The sequence below is a fragment of the Podarcis vaucheri genome (assembly GCF_965113315.1).
Source record: "Podarcis vaucheri genome assembly, chromosome: 14".
In the NCBI taxonomy this organism is placed as follows: domain Eukaryota; kingdom Metazoa; phylum Chordata; class Lepidosauria; order Squamata; family Lacertidae; genus Podarcis; species Podarcis vaucheri.
The window spans coordinates 27,446,350-27,461,418 of NC_138752.1; the positions used below are offsets into that span (position 1 = coordinate 27,446,350).

Below are 15,069 nucleotides of genomic sequence, written 5' to 3' on the forward strand. Positions count from 1 at the left end.
ATAAATTTTTGCAAGCTTGACTGGTGTCATGTACCACCTGTATATCATTTTCATAATATTCTCTCAAGGCATTACATGCCGTGAACTTCATACCTGTGGTCCATAACTGTTCCCAGTCAGCCATCATAATGTTATGTCCAACATTTTGTGCCCATTTAATCATAACAGATTTCACTGTTTCATCTTGAGTATTCCATTTCAACAGCAAGTTATACATTCTTGACAAATTCTTAACTTTAGGATCTAACAGTTCTGTTTCCAGTTTTGATTTTTCCACCTGGAAGCCAATTTTCTTATCCAAATTGTATGCCTCCATTATTTGATAATAGTGAAGCCAATCTCACACTTTGTTTTTTAATTTTTCAAAGCTCTGCAATTTCAATTTATCTCCCTCTTGTTCCAGAATTTCCCAATATTTCGGCCATTTGGTCTCCTTCCCATTTTCTAGAGGAGAATTTCTCAGATGCCATGGCCAGGTTCGGCCGTGTGCAGCCATAACTGAATCCAGTTATGGTCTGATTCAGGCTCAAACTGAAAGCAGGAGCCTGAAGTGCAGCAGAGAGCTTATGCTCTGTTGAACAGGCAACGCTAGATGAAAGGGATCTGAGCATTTTATGCCTGCCGCCAGGCATACTCCTGCCTGTCAGTCTTGGAGATCAATGTTGCATAGTCATCTTCTGTTTATATCTAGCAGTCAAAGGCAAGACAATGTCTTGGGATGTAGGAATACTCCCAGAATTCACCTGAGTTCACACCAATTAGCAAAGCCAAGTTAGCAAAGAGCTAAAGACAATGGGAACTCAGTAAATGCATACTGATGGAGCATATGAGTGTTCTGGGGCATCAACCATGATTGCTAAATAATTGTAAGCGAACCATGCACCAGGGATGGAGAACTTGTGGCTCTCCAGCTGTTGATGAACTACAGCGTGTGCCAGCATGGCCAGTGGTCAGGGATGATGGGAGCTGTAGTCCAACAACCTCTGGTGACCACAGGCTTTCCATCCCTGTTATGCATGAATGCAAATTGCACCACCAAATTACTTGACAAACATGGATCAAATCTGATGCAAGCCATTGTTCTTTAATGTGGGGCCAGTTCATGGTGGCTTCCAAGTCTTGAAACACTCAGGAGTATCAGTAGCTATGAAAGTTTATTTCAGCACTCACTCCTAATTTGGTTCATGTAAACGTTCCCTGGACAGTTCTGAACACAGAAAGCTCCTTGGAAACAAGAACACTGCCTCTTTGTGTTGCATTTTGAAAATCACACCCTGTTTTATATCTTCCAAGGGCAAGAATCAATAGTTCTTTGCTTGTCATTGATATGAATCATTATGATTTTGGGGAGGTTGTGATTACTCTTTGATTTATGAATGCTGCTGGTTTTCAGAAGAGCCATTTTAAACAATGGCTTGTAAATAACGAAAGATAACCAAATCTATTGCTTATTCCAGATGGCAGATAGAGCACATCACCAGTGCTCAGAATGAGGCAACAATATCTTTTCTGTACTAAATGTTTCCTTCATCTTAGTGCTGACTTAAGGTATCTGAGATACACATCAAATCTATTTGGTGTACACTAAATACACACACACACACACACACACACACTCTAAGGAAACATAGAGGTGTGAAAAGCAGGACTGATCTGCCCAGAGAGGAGGATGTGTAGGCTCAGGTTGGGGTAGAATGACAGGGCAATAAGCAAGGCAGAGCCGAGGATGAGCAACCAAGACAGGAAATGAAGCTGGAATTGGCTTGTCAACACGTAGAGGAACAATTGCTCAAAGAGGTTGCATTTGCACCCTCATTGGGTGGGACATTGATGGCAGGTGGGGTACAATTCGTACCAGAATTGTAAGAATTCAGTTTGCTTACAGAGAAAACACCTGCACACTGGCCATTTCTAGGGGTCAGAGATCCTCAGCAGAGTGGCTGCATCCCTTAACCATGCACTAAATGCAGAAGCAGATGGCAGAAGGTCAACTCGTAGCCAAAATGAACCACAACATTACAAATCTCACAGGCTTAGACTTGCCCCAAGTGTTGGCTTTAATATTGCTTCTCTATAAATGGTACCCTCCAAACCATCGTACACAGTAGCTCTCCTTTCAATTTGTTTCAGATTGTTTTTGTTACAGCAGGAAATATTGATGCGAGGCGTTAAATAATCAAAGGAAGATGACAATAATTTAAGGCACAGTTCAATTTTCACTTAAAGATACCTCATAACTCTTTCCGTTGGTGCAATCTTTACAATACTATCGATCCATTTCATTTCTGTAGGGGAGTCGTCAACAGAAAACCCATTTATTGGGCTTTCAAAAGCAACAAATAACGGGACACAGAGCAAACAAATAATAATTCCATTTGTGATTGAAGTTCAAATAATAAAAAGTGCTTTGGAATGGCTGTTGTAACAAATACTTCTTGAGCCATTCTATTCTGCAGTTACAGTCAAACCCACCAACAATGAAGCCTCAAGATAGAAAAGGGTATTTTTAGAACCATCTAGTTTAAAAAAGGATAAATAATATAAAGCTCAAGTACAGTCTTTGTTGTCATTACACAAATACAGTGTTTTGTGGGCTTTTCCTCCCCGCTCAAACTGTCCCTGTAGTCTCACCTGCATCTTATACATCTGTAAGAAAATGAGGCGATCAGTTTCAGGTAGAGAGTGGCTAAGATGACATCCATTTGGATTTAACTGAAAACCTTATGTGTGTGTTTCCTAGATGCTTGAAGCCATCAGTCAGCTGATAATTGACTACCCAGAAGTGAAACGCTGGGTGTTCAAAGTGGACAGCGACTTTGGGGGAAATGGCACAGCATTCTGTGACATCTCCGAGCACCTCAAATGCTACCCCTGGCTTCAGAGGGAGATTCGTAGATACGGCCCTGAGATATGGAAGTTGCAGTGGGCACAAGTAAGTCCATCAGTCATTTTCAGGTGACTTTCATTTTTGAAGTTTACCCAGTGCCTCCTGGAGTTCATATTTTATTTGCAATAGGAGAAGCTGAGCTATTTTGAAGGTGTCAACATAGCCTCAGAAGGTAGAGGTACCTGGCACATTGCAGGTCTTAGGAGTTCCAAGGGGAGAGAGGCACCTAAACTGTCCTGTATGAAATCGGGAACACTTGTTAAAAATTCATTGCCAGTTAATTTGGGGGCATAGTTGCTTAGGACTTTAAAGGTAAAAGCTGGCATGGACAAGTTACTTTTTATCTTAGTAAAATCTTCACTGGGGTCATCTCAGTGTAGTATGTATTGTAACATGCCTTTGGGACAGGATGAATATACATAAGACCAATCATTGTTCATTTTATCAAAGACAGCCATGAGTTACCTTCCTTCCCATCTGTTCTCTTAACTGAAGCACCTTAACCCATTTTATATTCTCTTCATGAGAAAAGCATCCCATTCTGGCCATGAACCACAGTGTGCAGTCACTTTCACATTCTCTTTCTTTGGATTAGTGGCTGTTGCTACACTCCAGATTGTCTCTGCAAAGCACATTTTCATTAGGCTTACCCCACCTTGTGTATATCTGGGGTGTTGCAGTGGTTTTCATACTCATGGCTTCTTGAAACTAATCAGGCTTTAGAAGTTCTTTCTGTTCTGCGCTTTCTTCTTGCCAAGCTTGGGCCAGAATAATCTCTTGCATATTCCCACATAAAACCACAAGAACATAACAGGAGTTTGCTGGATCAGCCCAATGGCCCATCTATTCCAGCACCTTGTTTGCATGGTGGCAAGCCAGAACTCTCCCTTCATGCCATTTTTTATTTAGTCTAGGTGCACTCCTGGATCCAACAATGCTACTGGAGGCTCAAGTAGTCTCCGTGACAAGGAGTGCCTGTTTCCAGCTGTGGCTGGTTTGACAGCTATGATTTCCTCTTGGACAGAGATGACTTGGCCACTGAGCTCCATGCTTTGATAACTTCTAGATTGGATTATTGCAATACTCTCGACATGGGGCTGCCATTGAAGATGATTCAGAAGCTTCAACATGTGCAAAATTCAGCAGCCAGATTACTGGCCAGGGTTCCATTTAGAGCTCATGTAATTCCTATTTTGAAACAGCTGCACTGTTTGCTAATTTAAGGGACTCACATTGGTGTTTACAGCCATGAACAACTTAGGCTGTAATATCTGAAAGACCACCGCCTTCACTTCTTATGCTTTCAGGTGTTGAGATCAACAGAGAGGGCCCTCTTGGTAAGTTCCATTGCCCTCAGAAGTTTGGGGAATGGTAGCCTAGAAGAGGGCCTTCTCTGTGGCAGACCCTACATTGTAGAACTCTGTTCTCACAGAGGTGTGCCTAATGTTTTCATCACATAGTTCTGTAGTATGCTGAAGACAATACCTCTTTACCCTAGTGTCAGGGGTTCAGGAGCAGAGGCGAGGGCAAGGGAGGAAACAGAGAGCGAGGGGGAGGAGTCCGAAGGAAAGATGAGCGATGACGACGACCCGAGATCTCCGAGTCTTTCCAGTGAATCGGAAGATTCACAGAAAGGAGCGCCAGTGGCCAGAGCAAGGGGGGAGCTTAGGGGGACACCCCAGGAAGAAGGGACAAAAGGGGGTTCAGAGAGCAGCAGTTGGAAATCGGGGCCAACGTCCCCAACAGAGCGCAGTGGGGAGGAAGGGTGCCAGGTATCGGGATCCGGCGGCTCGCCGCAGGGGGGGAGGGTATGAGTCAGGAGTGGCCACACCTCCATCGGGGAGCGAAGAAACGGTCAAGCGGAAAGTGGAAGGTTGGGCGCGCGCGCCAAGTTCAAATGCACAGGAAGGCGGCACAGTAAGCAGCCCGGAAAGGGAGTCAGGTCCTAAAGCCCGCCGCAAGGAGACAGAAGGGTCCGTGGGGTCAGCGTCAGAAGAGTCCAGGAAGGAAGAGACCACGGGGGGCAGAGGGACCCAGAGAAGAAAGGAAAGGCGGAAAAGGTGGAGTAAGGCTAGGGTATTAAGTTGGTGTACAGGAGGCGGGGACTCAGACGGAGCTTCGCCGGTCTAGCTTATAAGACGTAGGGCTGGACGCTGCAGCTTGGAAATGGAAACTGTAACTCAATAAAGACTTTTATAAAGTGAACGCTGGCTAGCGTGATCCTCTGTGAGCTAGGATCTGGAAGCAGCTCTGACACCTAGTCTTTGACAGTTAATTTTTATTTTTAATTTTTTGGTATTTCTTCTGTTTAGGTTAATCAACCTGGTGATCCTTTTGCTTCAAATTATTTGTGTTTTCTATAATTGTATACAAACTGTTTAGCTTCCTTTATTTACTTTTCTTTTTACTTGTATTGCTGCAACCCACTTTGGGACTTTCTGGTGAAGGGCAGGTGAGAAATCTTACATGTTGGTGTAATGAATTGCTTTGCTGAAAACTTGTAGCCCCAAACTGAGAAGTCTCTAAACTAAAAACATCCAGTTAAAATCCATTTAGGAACAGAGATAAAACAAAGGTTAAATAAATTGTTTCACCTTGATCTACAGGTCTCTGTGTATGATCAGATGCACTCACAGATCTTTTACAGGCTAAATAGGGGCCCCCATTCATTTCAATGGGGCAATAATTTGCATCTTAGGCTTCCTATTTGCTTCCACCATTAGAATGAATGAGGGGTGATTATAGGCAGGGTTATTGGCTTGCAAAACCAAGGTTCCATGCTCATAATCTATTGGGCTGTGGTGCCAGACAGGTGATTGAGTTACTGCAACTATGATGTAGTGCACTTGAGAGCATGCACATAATGGAAGGTGAGAAGGGGGAGGGTGCCAAATAAATACTTAGGGCGCCAAATTTTGTCCTCACTCAGGGCACCATATTACCAGAGTTACCCCTGCTGCTGGATCAGGCTAGACCCTCCACACATCCCTTTTTATTGTGCATTTATGATGATTTGTACTCAGATGATGGTTTCAGAGCAATTATGCATGATCCTCAATAGTGTTCATATCATCAAAAGTTTCAACATGGTCATACTGCTTTATTTCCAAACAATGTTGGTCTCCTGCTGAAATCCTATAACCTTTTTCTACCACAGTTTGTGTGGGGTTTTTTGGGGGGGTTGTCCCACTTGTGTTGCTAGACACTGGCAGAGGAAGAGGAGTGTTTGGGGGAATGCCACGCCCCAACAGCTGGGCACCACGCCCCCAGGACACGTGCCAGCCCCACCCCTGCCTGCTCCACCACTGTTGCTAGAGTGCTGCCATCAGCAACAAATAATGCAGTAACATTGGGGAGGCATTGGGGAGCAACTAATAAAGCTGAATGGTGTGTAGATGATCTAGTACAGGCTTCCTCAACCTACAACCTCAACCTGAGACTACAATTCCCATCATCCCTGACCATTGGTCCTGCTAGCTAGGGATCATGGGAGTTGTAGGCCAAAAACATCTGGAGGGCCGAGGTTGAGGAAGCTTGATCTAGTACAAACACACTACAAATGCACTATTGTTGTGCATCAGTGCCATGTTGCAGGATATGCCCGCACAAAAAACAACAGTCTGGAGTGGGCCTGAGTGCCCTGTTTTGCTGCATTTGACCCATTGGTATTATTCCCGTGAAGTGTCACAGTACACATATAATAGGGAGAAAGACTGCAAGCAATTTGATCAAACTCCTTGAGAGCATCTCCCCTCCCCGTTCCAAATAATATATCACCATTTCTCACCTTTTAGATCTCAGCCCTGGCTTTTCAACAGCACCAGTCTTTCATATTTAGAAACGAATTGCAGTCTCCATTGAATGTTTCCACAGAGTGCAGAGGATTAGAATCCTCCTTTGTTACTGAATGCTCTTGTAATGCTCCCGCATTTAGACATCAAAGCATTAGTTTATGAGCACAGGCATGCTTTAATGTCCTATTACAGTATGGAGACCTGCTTTCGATAATGAAGACATTGTGTCATCGACTTAAGCTGCCACGTTACCAAACATATGCTGGCAGGTTATTAAAAAATTCAGCTTTGTGATGAAAGACTATCCTGCAGGCTAGGAGTACATGGCAAAAGACTCTCCATTCCGGTAGAGTTATTAGAAACGAGAATATGACTCTAAGCACTAAATTATGTTAATACTTACAAATAGCATCATTTGCATAGCGGTTTATGATACGATCCCAAGGTTTTTCCTTCATTGGTATGTAGTAGGGCAACCGATTAAACATAATGTGGTTTACCGGAGTTTATACTGAGTGTCTATTCCATGTAAAAGTGGAGTCTTAATTGTTGGATCCTCCAGACCAGGATGTTGACCATTCCATTCAGGACATACAGTCATCACAGTAATCTCCTTTGAAACTTTCTGTGAGTTCAAGAGAAATCCTGAGGATGTTAGTGGTTTAAGAGCTTATTTGGCAATTTGAATCATCTCCAGTCAAGTCAACACACTCCCCAATGCTTGTGCCCTCCAGTCAAGTCAACACACTCCCCAATGCTTGTGGTTATACACACATAACCAACCATTCTAAAGACTTACGTGTAGTTTAAAAACATCAATAATTTTCCTACCAACTACTGGTTGACTAACTTTTAGTTGAGCTATACATCTCCACCCCTTAAGCTCTCAAGTGGCATTAATGGGATTGCCCATCACAAAGCACCTGGACACAAGGAAGGTCATCCCATTTCTTGAAAAAACAACACAAAGCTATAGTCTGTGGAAAGCTGTGCATCTTTTGTCATGGAAGATGTTTTGAGAAGAACTAGGAGCTGAAGAAACTGGCACCCCACCAGCAAATGTTTGAAAGAAGCAGCGAGGTGTGTGCGATGGCCATCACTTCCACGCCCTGCTTGAGATGTTCCAAAGGGTCCATTGGACCATCTGCTTCTGGAAACAATGTTGACCAGATAGACCCTGGGCTCAGATCCAGCAAGACATTTCTTATCGTGTTTTTTATGGTGTTGAAAGTTCTTGTTATTTCATTATCAGGACCTAGATCGTTAAAATATGCCTTGTAAACCTTTGTTTGACCACTTTAAAAAAAAATTATTAACTGGCCAATCACATCACATTAAATCATATCACATAAATTCCGAATTACAAAGCCAAATTTTAAATTTTGTTGGGGGGACCCATATTTCAAGATCCGAAGGGGGATTCTAATCATCTTCCTGCTGCTGCGTTAATGTCCCAATCAGTCCAAACAAAGTTCATAGTTCTATCCCATCTTATCTTGCTGTTTCCACAACACATCTTGTTCATATATTTTCTCTTTTTTCTTTATGATCTCTTATAATAGTCTCCTTAAGCCGATAAACACCAATAGTAATAATAGTCCTGTGTGAATTTTCCGTTCTTCCAATCCTCAAATCGAGATGGTTTCCATATATCGTCTCCTTCATAGATAACACTTTTCAGGAATATGGGAGTTTCAGTGCTTGCATGCAACTACTCCACCCCTCAAGGGTAACTTCATTAATTTAAATGCAAGAAGCAAACAACTGTGTGGTCCTACCCAACTCCCTCTGCTAGGGGAAGGGCTGCAGCTCAGTGGTAGCGGTAGAGCATCTGCTTTGCATGCCGAAGGTTCCAGCTTCAATCCCCAGCATCTCCAGCTAGGACTGGGAGAGAATCCCTCTCTGAAATCATGGCCAGCCACTGCAAGCCATTGTATAGAGTTCTGAGCTAGATGGACCAGTGGTCTGACTCAGTGTAAGGCAGCTCGCCATGTTCCTCTTGAGTAAGACTGATAACAAATAAGGGTGGGCTCCATATGGGCACTGGACTTGTGTCCTCAGCCATGCTCTGATAGAAGGAATGGGGACAAGTGTGCCCTGAAAGAACTTTCAGCAGGGCTTTCGCATGAACCCATAAACCAGCATCAGGGAAAACTGACTGACATCCTCCCTCCATTTCATAAAGTTGGTTCCTGAATTGCGTGTGTATACCCAACCCCTGGCCAGGAATGGGCTCAGGGAAAGGGAAGGAATGTGTTTTGGATCCCACCCACCCAGAGGCAGCATTGTGGTTTATGTTTCTAGAGATGCTGCTGGTTTGTGACCCCCAGCTATCACAACAGAGTTTACGTAATAATTGTTACATAGGGAACACGGTCTTCCAGACCGATTATGATCTGAAATAAAAGAAACGCCATTTGCAGCAGCAGTATTTTGATAGCTCTTTCCGAATGTCATGTAGCTTAATAGTGGATGTTAAAATTATATTGGCTAGCAGAAGAGGTCTCCACTAGTCTCTAAACTATATAGCCATCGACGGGATATCAAGTTGTGTTTACCTATTACATCAGAGAACAAGCTGTGATGCTCTTGCTCAGTCGGTTATTATATTTAATGTGGCTACCAGTGTTTGGGTTTCAGGTGATTCCCTGATTCCTTAATTGTTGTGTCTTGTTATTTTATTATGTCCCTTGGTTAAATTCCTAGGACCTACAATAATCAGATATGCAAGCTGTTGGTTTGCATGTCCTATTGATTTAATATTCTTCTAATCAGTACATAAAGCTATGGGCCTGCGGTGTTAATTTTTCATATGCTTACAAAGCACCCTTTGATTTTCTGTCACGCGTTAATTACAGCGTTTTGCCATTAAATAGGAAGCTTTGTGTAAACTAATTACTAGGTAATCATTGTCTACCGCGAGCCGTGCTGTTTGGTACCTTTTATTTTATTCGGGGAAAATGCACGGATCTCGCAGTCTGGAACCACTATACCTTCCAGCCATTAGCTCTCACTAATTCATAGCATTATTGTGTTAAGATTGTAGGAGTTGTAATTGTTGTGGTATCAGTGCTGTTAATTACCGGAGTAAACAGTTGAAATGATGCCAAGGTCTATTGTACAAAGCAGAGAAAAGGAGGTTTAAATGTTACTTCTACCATCTGGGGACTGAAGTCTTTGCAAATGCTACAAAACAGCAGTGAGGCAATATCAGAGCTTCAAGCTTCAGGGTTTTAGGCCATATGGATTCAGAATATTTTGAATCAATTGAATTTAACTGCCAGTTTTTAGCAGTAACCGCACAGAGATGAGGAGAATAAAGCAAGATCACGAAAGAAAATCTGGAATTTGTCAGTGTTATCACATGCCATAAAGTGCCTCTGTAGATTATATTAAAATGTTTATTCTGCTAAATTCAAAGAAGCAGAGGCTGGCTAAAAATGCATGCAGATTTCAACAGTGTATTGCTACAAAGGGTGATTTTTTTTGTTTTATTTTGGGATTCGGCAGGGGTATTTGAAAGTCATCTATCTCAACAGTTAATACAACAGTAACAATGAACTCAATAACTAACAATTAACAGGGGGCTCCTGTGAATTTCCACGGACTTAATTTTTATTCTATTTTAGCATTTGTAGACTTCCTCTCAGAAGTAAATAAAAAAACATAGAACATAACATCAGGGAATAAATTATTTAAAATTATGTTTTTGGTGCTGTTGTTTTTTAAAAAGTGGAAGTATTTGGAAAATGTTCAGTCCCAGCAGCCTGAAAGAAGATTTCACATTTGTTTTTGATCCCACTTTGCACTTCAGTGGCAAGACAAGGGCAAAACCACACTTTGCATGGGTGCAACTGCACAAGACAATTCAAAATAAATAGGAAGGTGTGCAAGGGGTGTGCCCTTTGCACTCTGGCCTTCCTAGTCTCTGTTTGTTCAACAAATAAAAAAATCTTAAATTCTGCATTATTGTTTGGGGAAGGGAATTTTTATAAAAAGAAATATGTATAGTGACAATAGCTTTTGAGTATTAACAAGTGTTCCCTGTTTAAAGAAAAATGCCTATTACACATTATTAAAGAAATGAAATCTGACCAACTCTATATCTAGACATGGCATAATTTTAAGCACCTTAGCAAAATAAATTGTCCAGACTGATTGCTTTGCTACAAACAAAAAGCAGCAACAATAGAATGAATGAATTAATGAAATTGTATAAATTTGTGATATTTCTTTACAATGCTACAAAGCTGTCCTGTGTGTGTTTCAGTATATTGCCTTTATTTAAGAACATTGGCTTGATCCCAATTTTTGTGACATGTATCTGTCCACCACCCCCCACCCCACGCCCGAAAAGATCCCCTGCGGTCCCTATGTAGCTCCTTCATTGGGCTTGGATTTGGGGAGGGGGAACGCAGTCCCCCCCCCATTCTGGTTTGTTTGTTTTTATTGGCCTGTTAACAGATGTTGACGTGGTTCAGGGCACAAGGCAGCCATGTGCTTCTAAATGGAGAGATCTCTCCACAATGAAGCCTGGAGCTGCAGGGGGTTGTTTGGGGCTAGAACAATGTTCTCTAGGCTTTGTGTGTGTGGCCAAATTCAGAATGAAAAGGGAATGATTAATTGTACGTACTGAAATCCTTGGCGAGCACAGCGAGCCAGAAGAGAATAGCGTGACCCATGTGGTGTGGAGAAAACGGGAGCAGCAGTTTAAGTGGTGGAAAGTTGAAAGAGGGCTAACCTCCTTGTTCTAATAGTCGAGGCGAGTGGCTGCTTGGCGGTCCGCTGTTGAAGCGCAGCATATGTGCCTCCCTTTGACAAAGGCCCTCTTCAGCCCAAAGCAGCCCCTCGGCCTGTGCGTTGATCCAGAGCGACGGGCCGCGGTAATGAGGGACAGGCCTCTCAAGAAGCAGAGAGGAGATAATACCGCATAAGTGGAGAGTTCTGTGGAGTGTTCTCGCCATTCGACATAATGCAAGGCGCTACCCCGGCGAATCGCTTGCCATCCAGCTGAAATGGGCCATTAGGTATCGGGGAAAATTGTCTTTTGCTACTTTCAGCAGATGGAGCAAATATTTTACAAAGCCATTTTACATACAAAAACCATTTGCGTGACTTGGTAATGGCAGCTGTTTTACATGATGTTACCTTCCAAAAGAATGTCTCTCATGAAAGGCAAAATCGGGACTTTTTTAATTTTAAAATTTGCAGTTGCACACTCAAGCATTCAGCCCTAAAAGCGGCATTTGAATTCTAAGTAAGTGTGGCAGGCGATTGATCGCTTCCAAAAACATTTTCCAGCATTTTTGTTCTTTTGCGTAGATTGCAGCACCAGAGAGTAACACCCCATCCCCCCCAAGCAACGAAACAAATTCTAAAGTACTTGCAAACTGCTGGATGGTGTGTGCATGTGTGTGTGTAGCGGAAGGAACCCAACAGCGTTTCCATTTCAGTCTGCCTCACAATAAGCTTTTTCTTAAACCCAGTGGCTGAAACCATGAGAGACAACTTTTGACTGGGAAGTGGATTTTTCAGCTAAGTACTTTTTCAGTCCTTGGGGTTCTGGGGAGAACTTTAAACAGTGGTAAGAGCTCAGAAGTTGGGAGATGAATAAACCCATCTGGGGGAAAAAGTACAACCGCCAGGATCGCTTTACACTTTGTTCTCTCACTTTTCCTGTGAATAGTAGTGATGGGAGATAAATTCAGTCTGGTTCACATTTTAATGCAAGCCTACCTAATTCACGCTTCCTGAAAGAATACACAACGTACACTTTGAAATGTGCACTTTTCCGAATTTTGCAGTGTAGTTCTCCTTCCAAATGATACGTTAGGGACAAATGTACGTGCATAAAAATGCATATATTAGTGAAAATAATATATTAAAAATGCATTACATTTGGGAAAAGTGCTTGCAAATAAAGCAAGCAAATATATGTAAAGTAGGAGAAATGCTCACTTCAATGTTGACAAATTTTCATGAGGACTTTAAAAAAAATCACAAACTTATGTGGAGATGGGGTGAACAGAACTTCACACTGGAAAAATGAGAAATCAAAATTGATATATTCATCCATTCCTGAAGAACAATTAGGCTTTCCTTTCATTTTTTGTTCACCACATGTGTGTGACCTGAGGTTAGGTGGGAGATGGTGATTAGCTTAGAAACATAGAATCAATGAATTGTAGAGTTGGAAGGGCTATCTAGTCCAACCCCTACAATGCAGGAATTTCATAGCAGACAGCCATCTAACCTCTGCTTAGAAACCTGCAAGGAAGAAAAGTCCACCATCTCTTGTGGAAGTCTGTTCCACTGTCAAACAGCTCTTACTTTCAGAAAGTTTTTTCTGATGTTTCGTCAGAATCTCATATCTTGTAACTTGAAGGCCTTGGTTTGGATCTTAGCCTCTGGGGCAGAAGAAAACAAGCTTATTCCCTCTTCAATATGACAGCCTATATATATATGAAGAAGGCTATCATATCTCCTCCCAGATCTCCCTGGTCCAGTGCTCTTCAATAAACCTGTTAGTCTCATAGGATGTGACATCAGTATTGGCACTGGGTACTGTAACTGTGAAGCAAAAGCAACTTCAACAGCCACTATGCAATGCAAGGATCTGATTTTCTCTCTTTCCCCAACCCCCTGATTAGAAGCAAATATATGCATTGGGATTCAGCCCAGAGTGACTAGAGGGAATGGCTTTATCTAGTGCGCTGAAAATAAGACAGAAGCAACTTAATGGTGCCTATTGATTTGTAGATAGAGCATCTTGCTAGCATTAATCAATGAAGAGAAAATTTATGTGGACCAAGCAATCCCCTCCCCCAATATGGGAAATCATTAGTTCTCACTAGTTCTTAAATTAGTTATACATGAAAGAAAAGCACAAGCCATTCATTCTTCCCTCTCTTGTCTATATGGTGCTTTTCAGCTGGTTCAGTGCTACTGCTATGGCATTGGAATCTATAACTTATTAGCAAATCCTCCCTCAGTGTATACAGATACCCGGCACCTTCTCTCTTTGCTAGAAGTTTGGAGCAAGCCAGTGGCTTTTAGGGGACTCTCCAGTATTAGTTGCCAGTAGTAGCTGTTAGCACTGGTGCCCTTATAAGCACCATCAGGCTTTCTGTACGCATGAAGAATATAATGTAAGAATAATACCTTTCTCAAATGTTGTTTTTTAAAAATCCAAATATACAGTATCTTCCAGAGCAAAGATTGATGACACTCCCAAAGAAATCTAAAAAGTTGATTGGGCCAAACCTTCCCTTTCAAAAGCCATGCTGATTTTTTATCAACAAGGCTTGTTCTTCGATATATGTTTGTGTGTTTAACAGTGTTAGCATAAATCATTCTTTCTACCAGTTTGTCTGGGATGAAGGATAGGCTGACATGTCTCTAATGTCTTGAAGTGCTTCTCCTGTAGTTGTTGCAGATGCTTTTTTTTTTAAAGGCTAGCTCCTGAAGCTCTCTCTGTTTTGCAGGCATTAGATATCTTAAGCAAGTGAGTTAAACCATATGCTTCAGGGAAAGGTAATTTGTTCCCAGGCTGAGACTCAAAGATGTTCATTTGTGTTCAGAATTCACAAACTGCCTTTTGGCAAACACAACAGAGCAGTTTTACTTTGTGGTGTGTTATTAAGAGAAGCCGTTGCCTCCACATACAGCGCATTTAAAACACAGCATTTAAAAACAAAGAGAAACCCTGTCTAGCAAGGAAAAGAAATGAGTGTGATGCTTCACTAGTCCATCCTGCAGTCCAGGGGAGCAAGAACAGAGTCCCGGGATTGGTGTGCGAAGTGGGCAATTGGTCCTCTTTTGGAGCATGGGACATTTCCAATTTCAAGGGGTCATGAAGCAGAAGGAAAGAGGCCCAAGGGAAGCAAAGAAGTGATCATGATGCAGCTAGAGAAAAGCAACCTGGAGTTTTAACATACAGAGTCCCTAAGCTGGATATGCTTGCTCAGCGCTCTGACTTTTTGACAGCCTTCCCCAATCTGACGCCTTCCAGGTGTTTTGGACTACAACTCCCATCAGCCACAGCCAGTACAAAACATCTGGAAACATCTGGTTGGGAAGGCTGTGAAATTAATATTGGGTTCTCTTTGCTTGCTTGCTTGCTTGCTTGCTTGTATGCAACATTGTGGGTGTTTGGTTCTATGGATGTTATATGGAGGAAGATGTTTCCACTGAGTTGCTGCTACAGATGTCAGAGAATACTGACAAAAACAGGAAAGGAAGTCAAAATTGTGTTGGTTGTTTGTTTGTTCACCTGTGATCAGGAATGGAAACCAGTCAAGCAAATACCACCAGTATTTGTTGCCATTGTTGTGTTAAGTCCGCAAACAATACGTAATCAGTTGCTCATTTTTTACACTGTTTCGATGT

The 15,069-nt window shown here is 42.2% G+C and overlaps 1 protein-coding gene across 4 annotated transcripts in view; it reads left to right on the top strand.

The window, feature by feature from the left end:
* Nucleotides 1-15,069, top strand: part of IQCH (IQ motif containing H) — an 82,507-nt gene that overhangs the window by 40,175 nt on the left and 27,263 nt on the right. For all 4 annotated transcript variants that reach the window (XM_082198368.1, XM_082198369.1, XM_082198367.1 and 1 more), the window contains exon 14: nucleotides 2,741-2,932. In XM_082198368.1, the coding sequence (XP_082054494.1) occupies nucleotides 2,741-2,932 (192 nt within the window). The remainder of the gene's footprint in view (nucleotides 1-2,740; nucleotides 2,933-15,069) is intronic.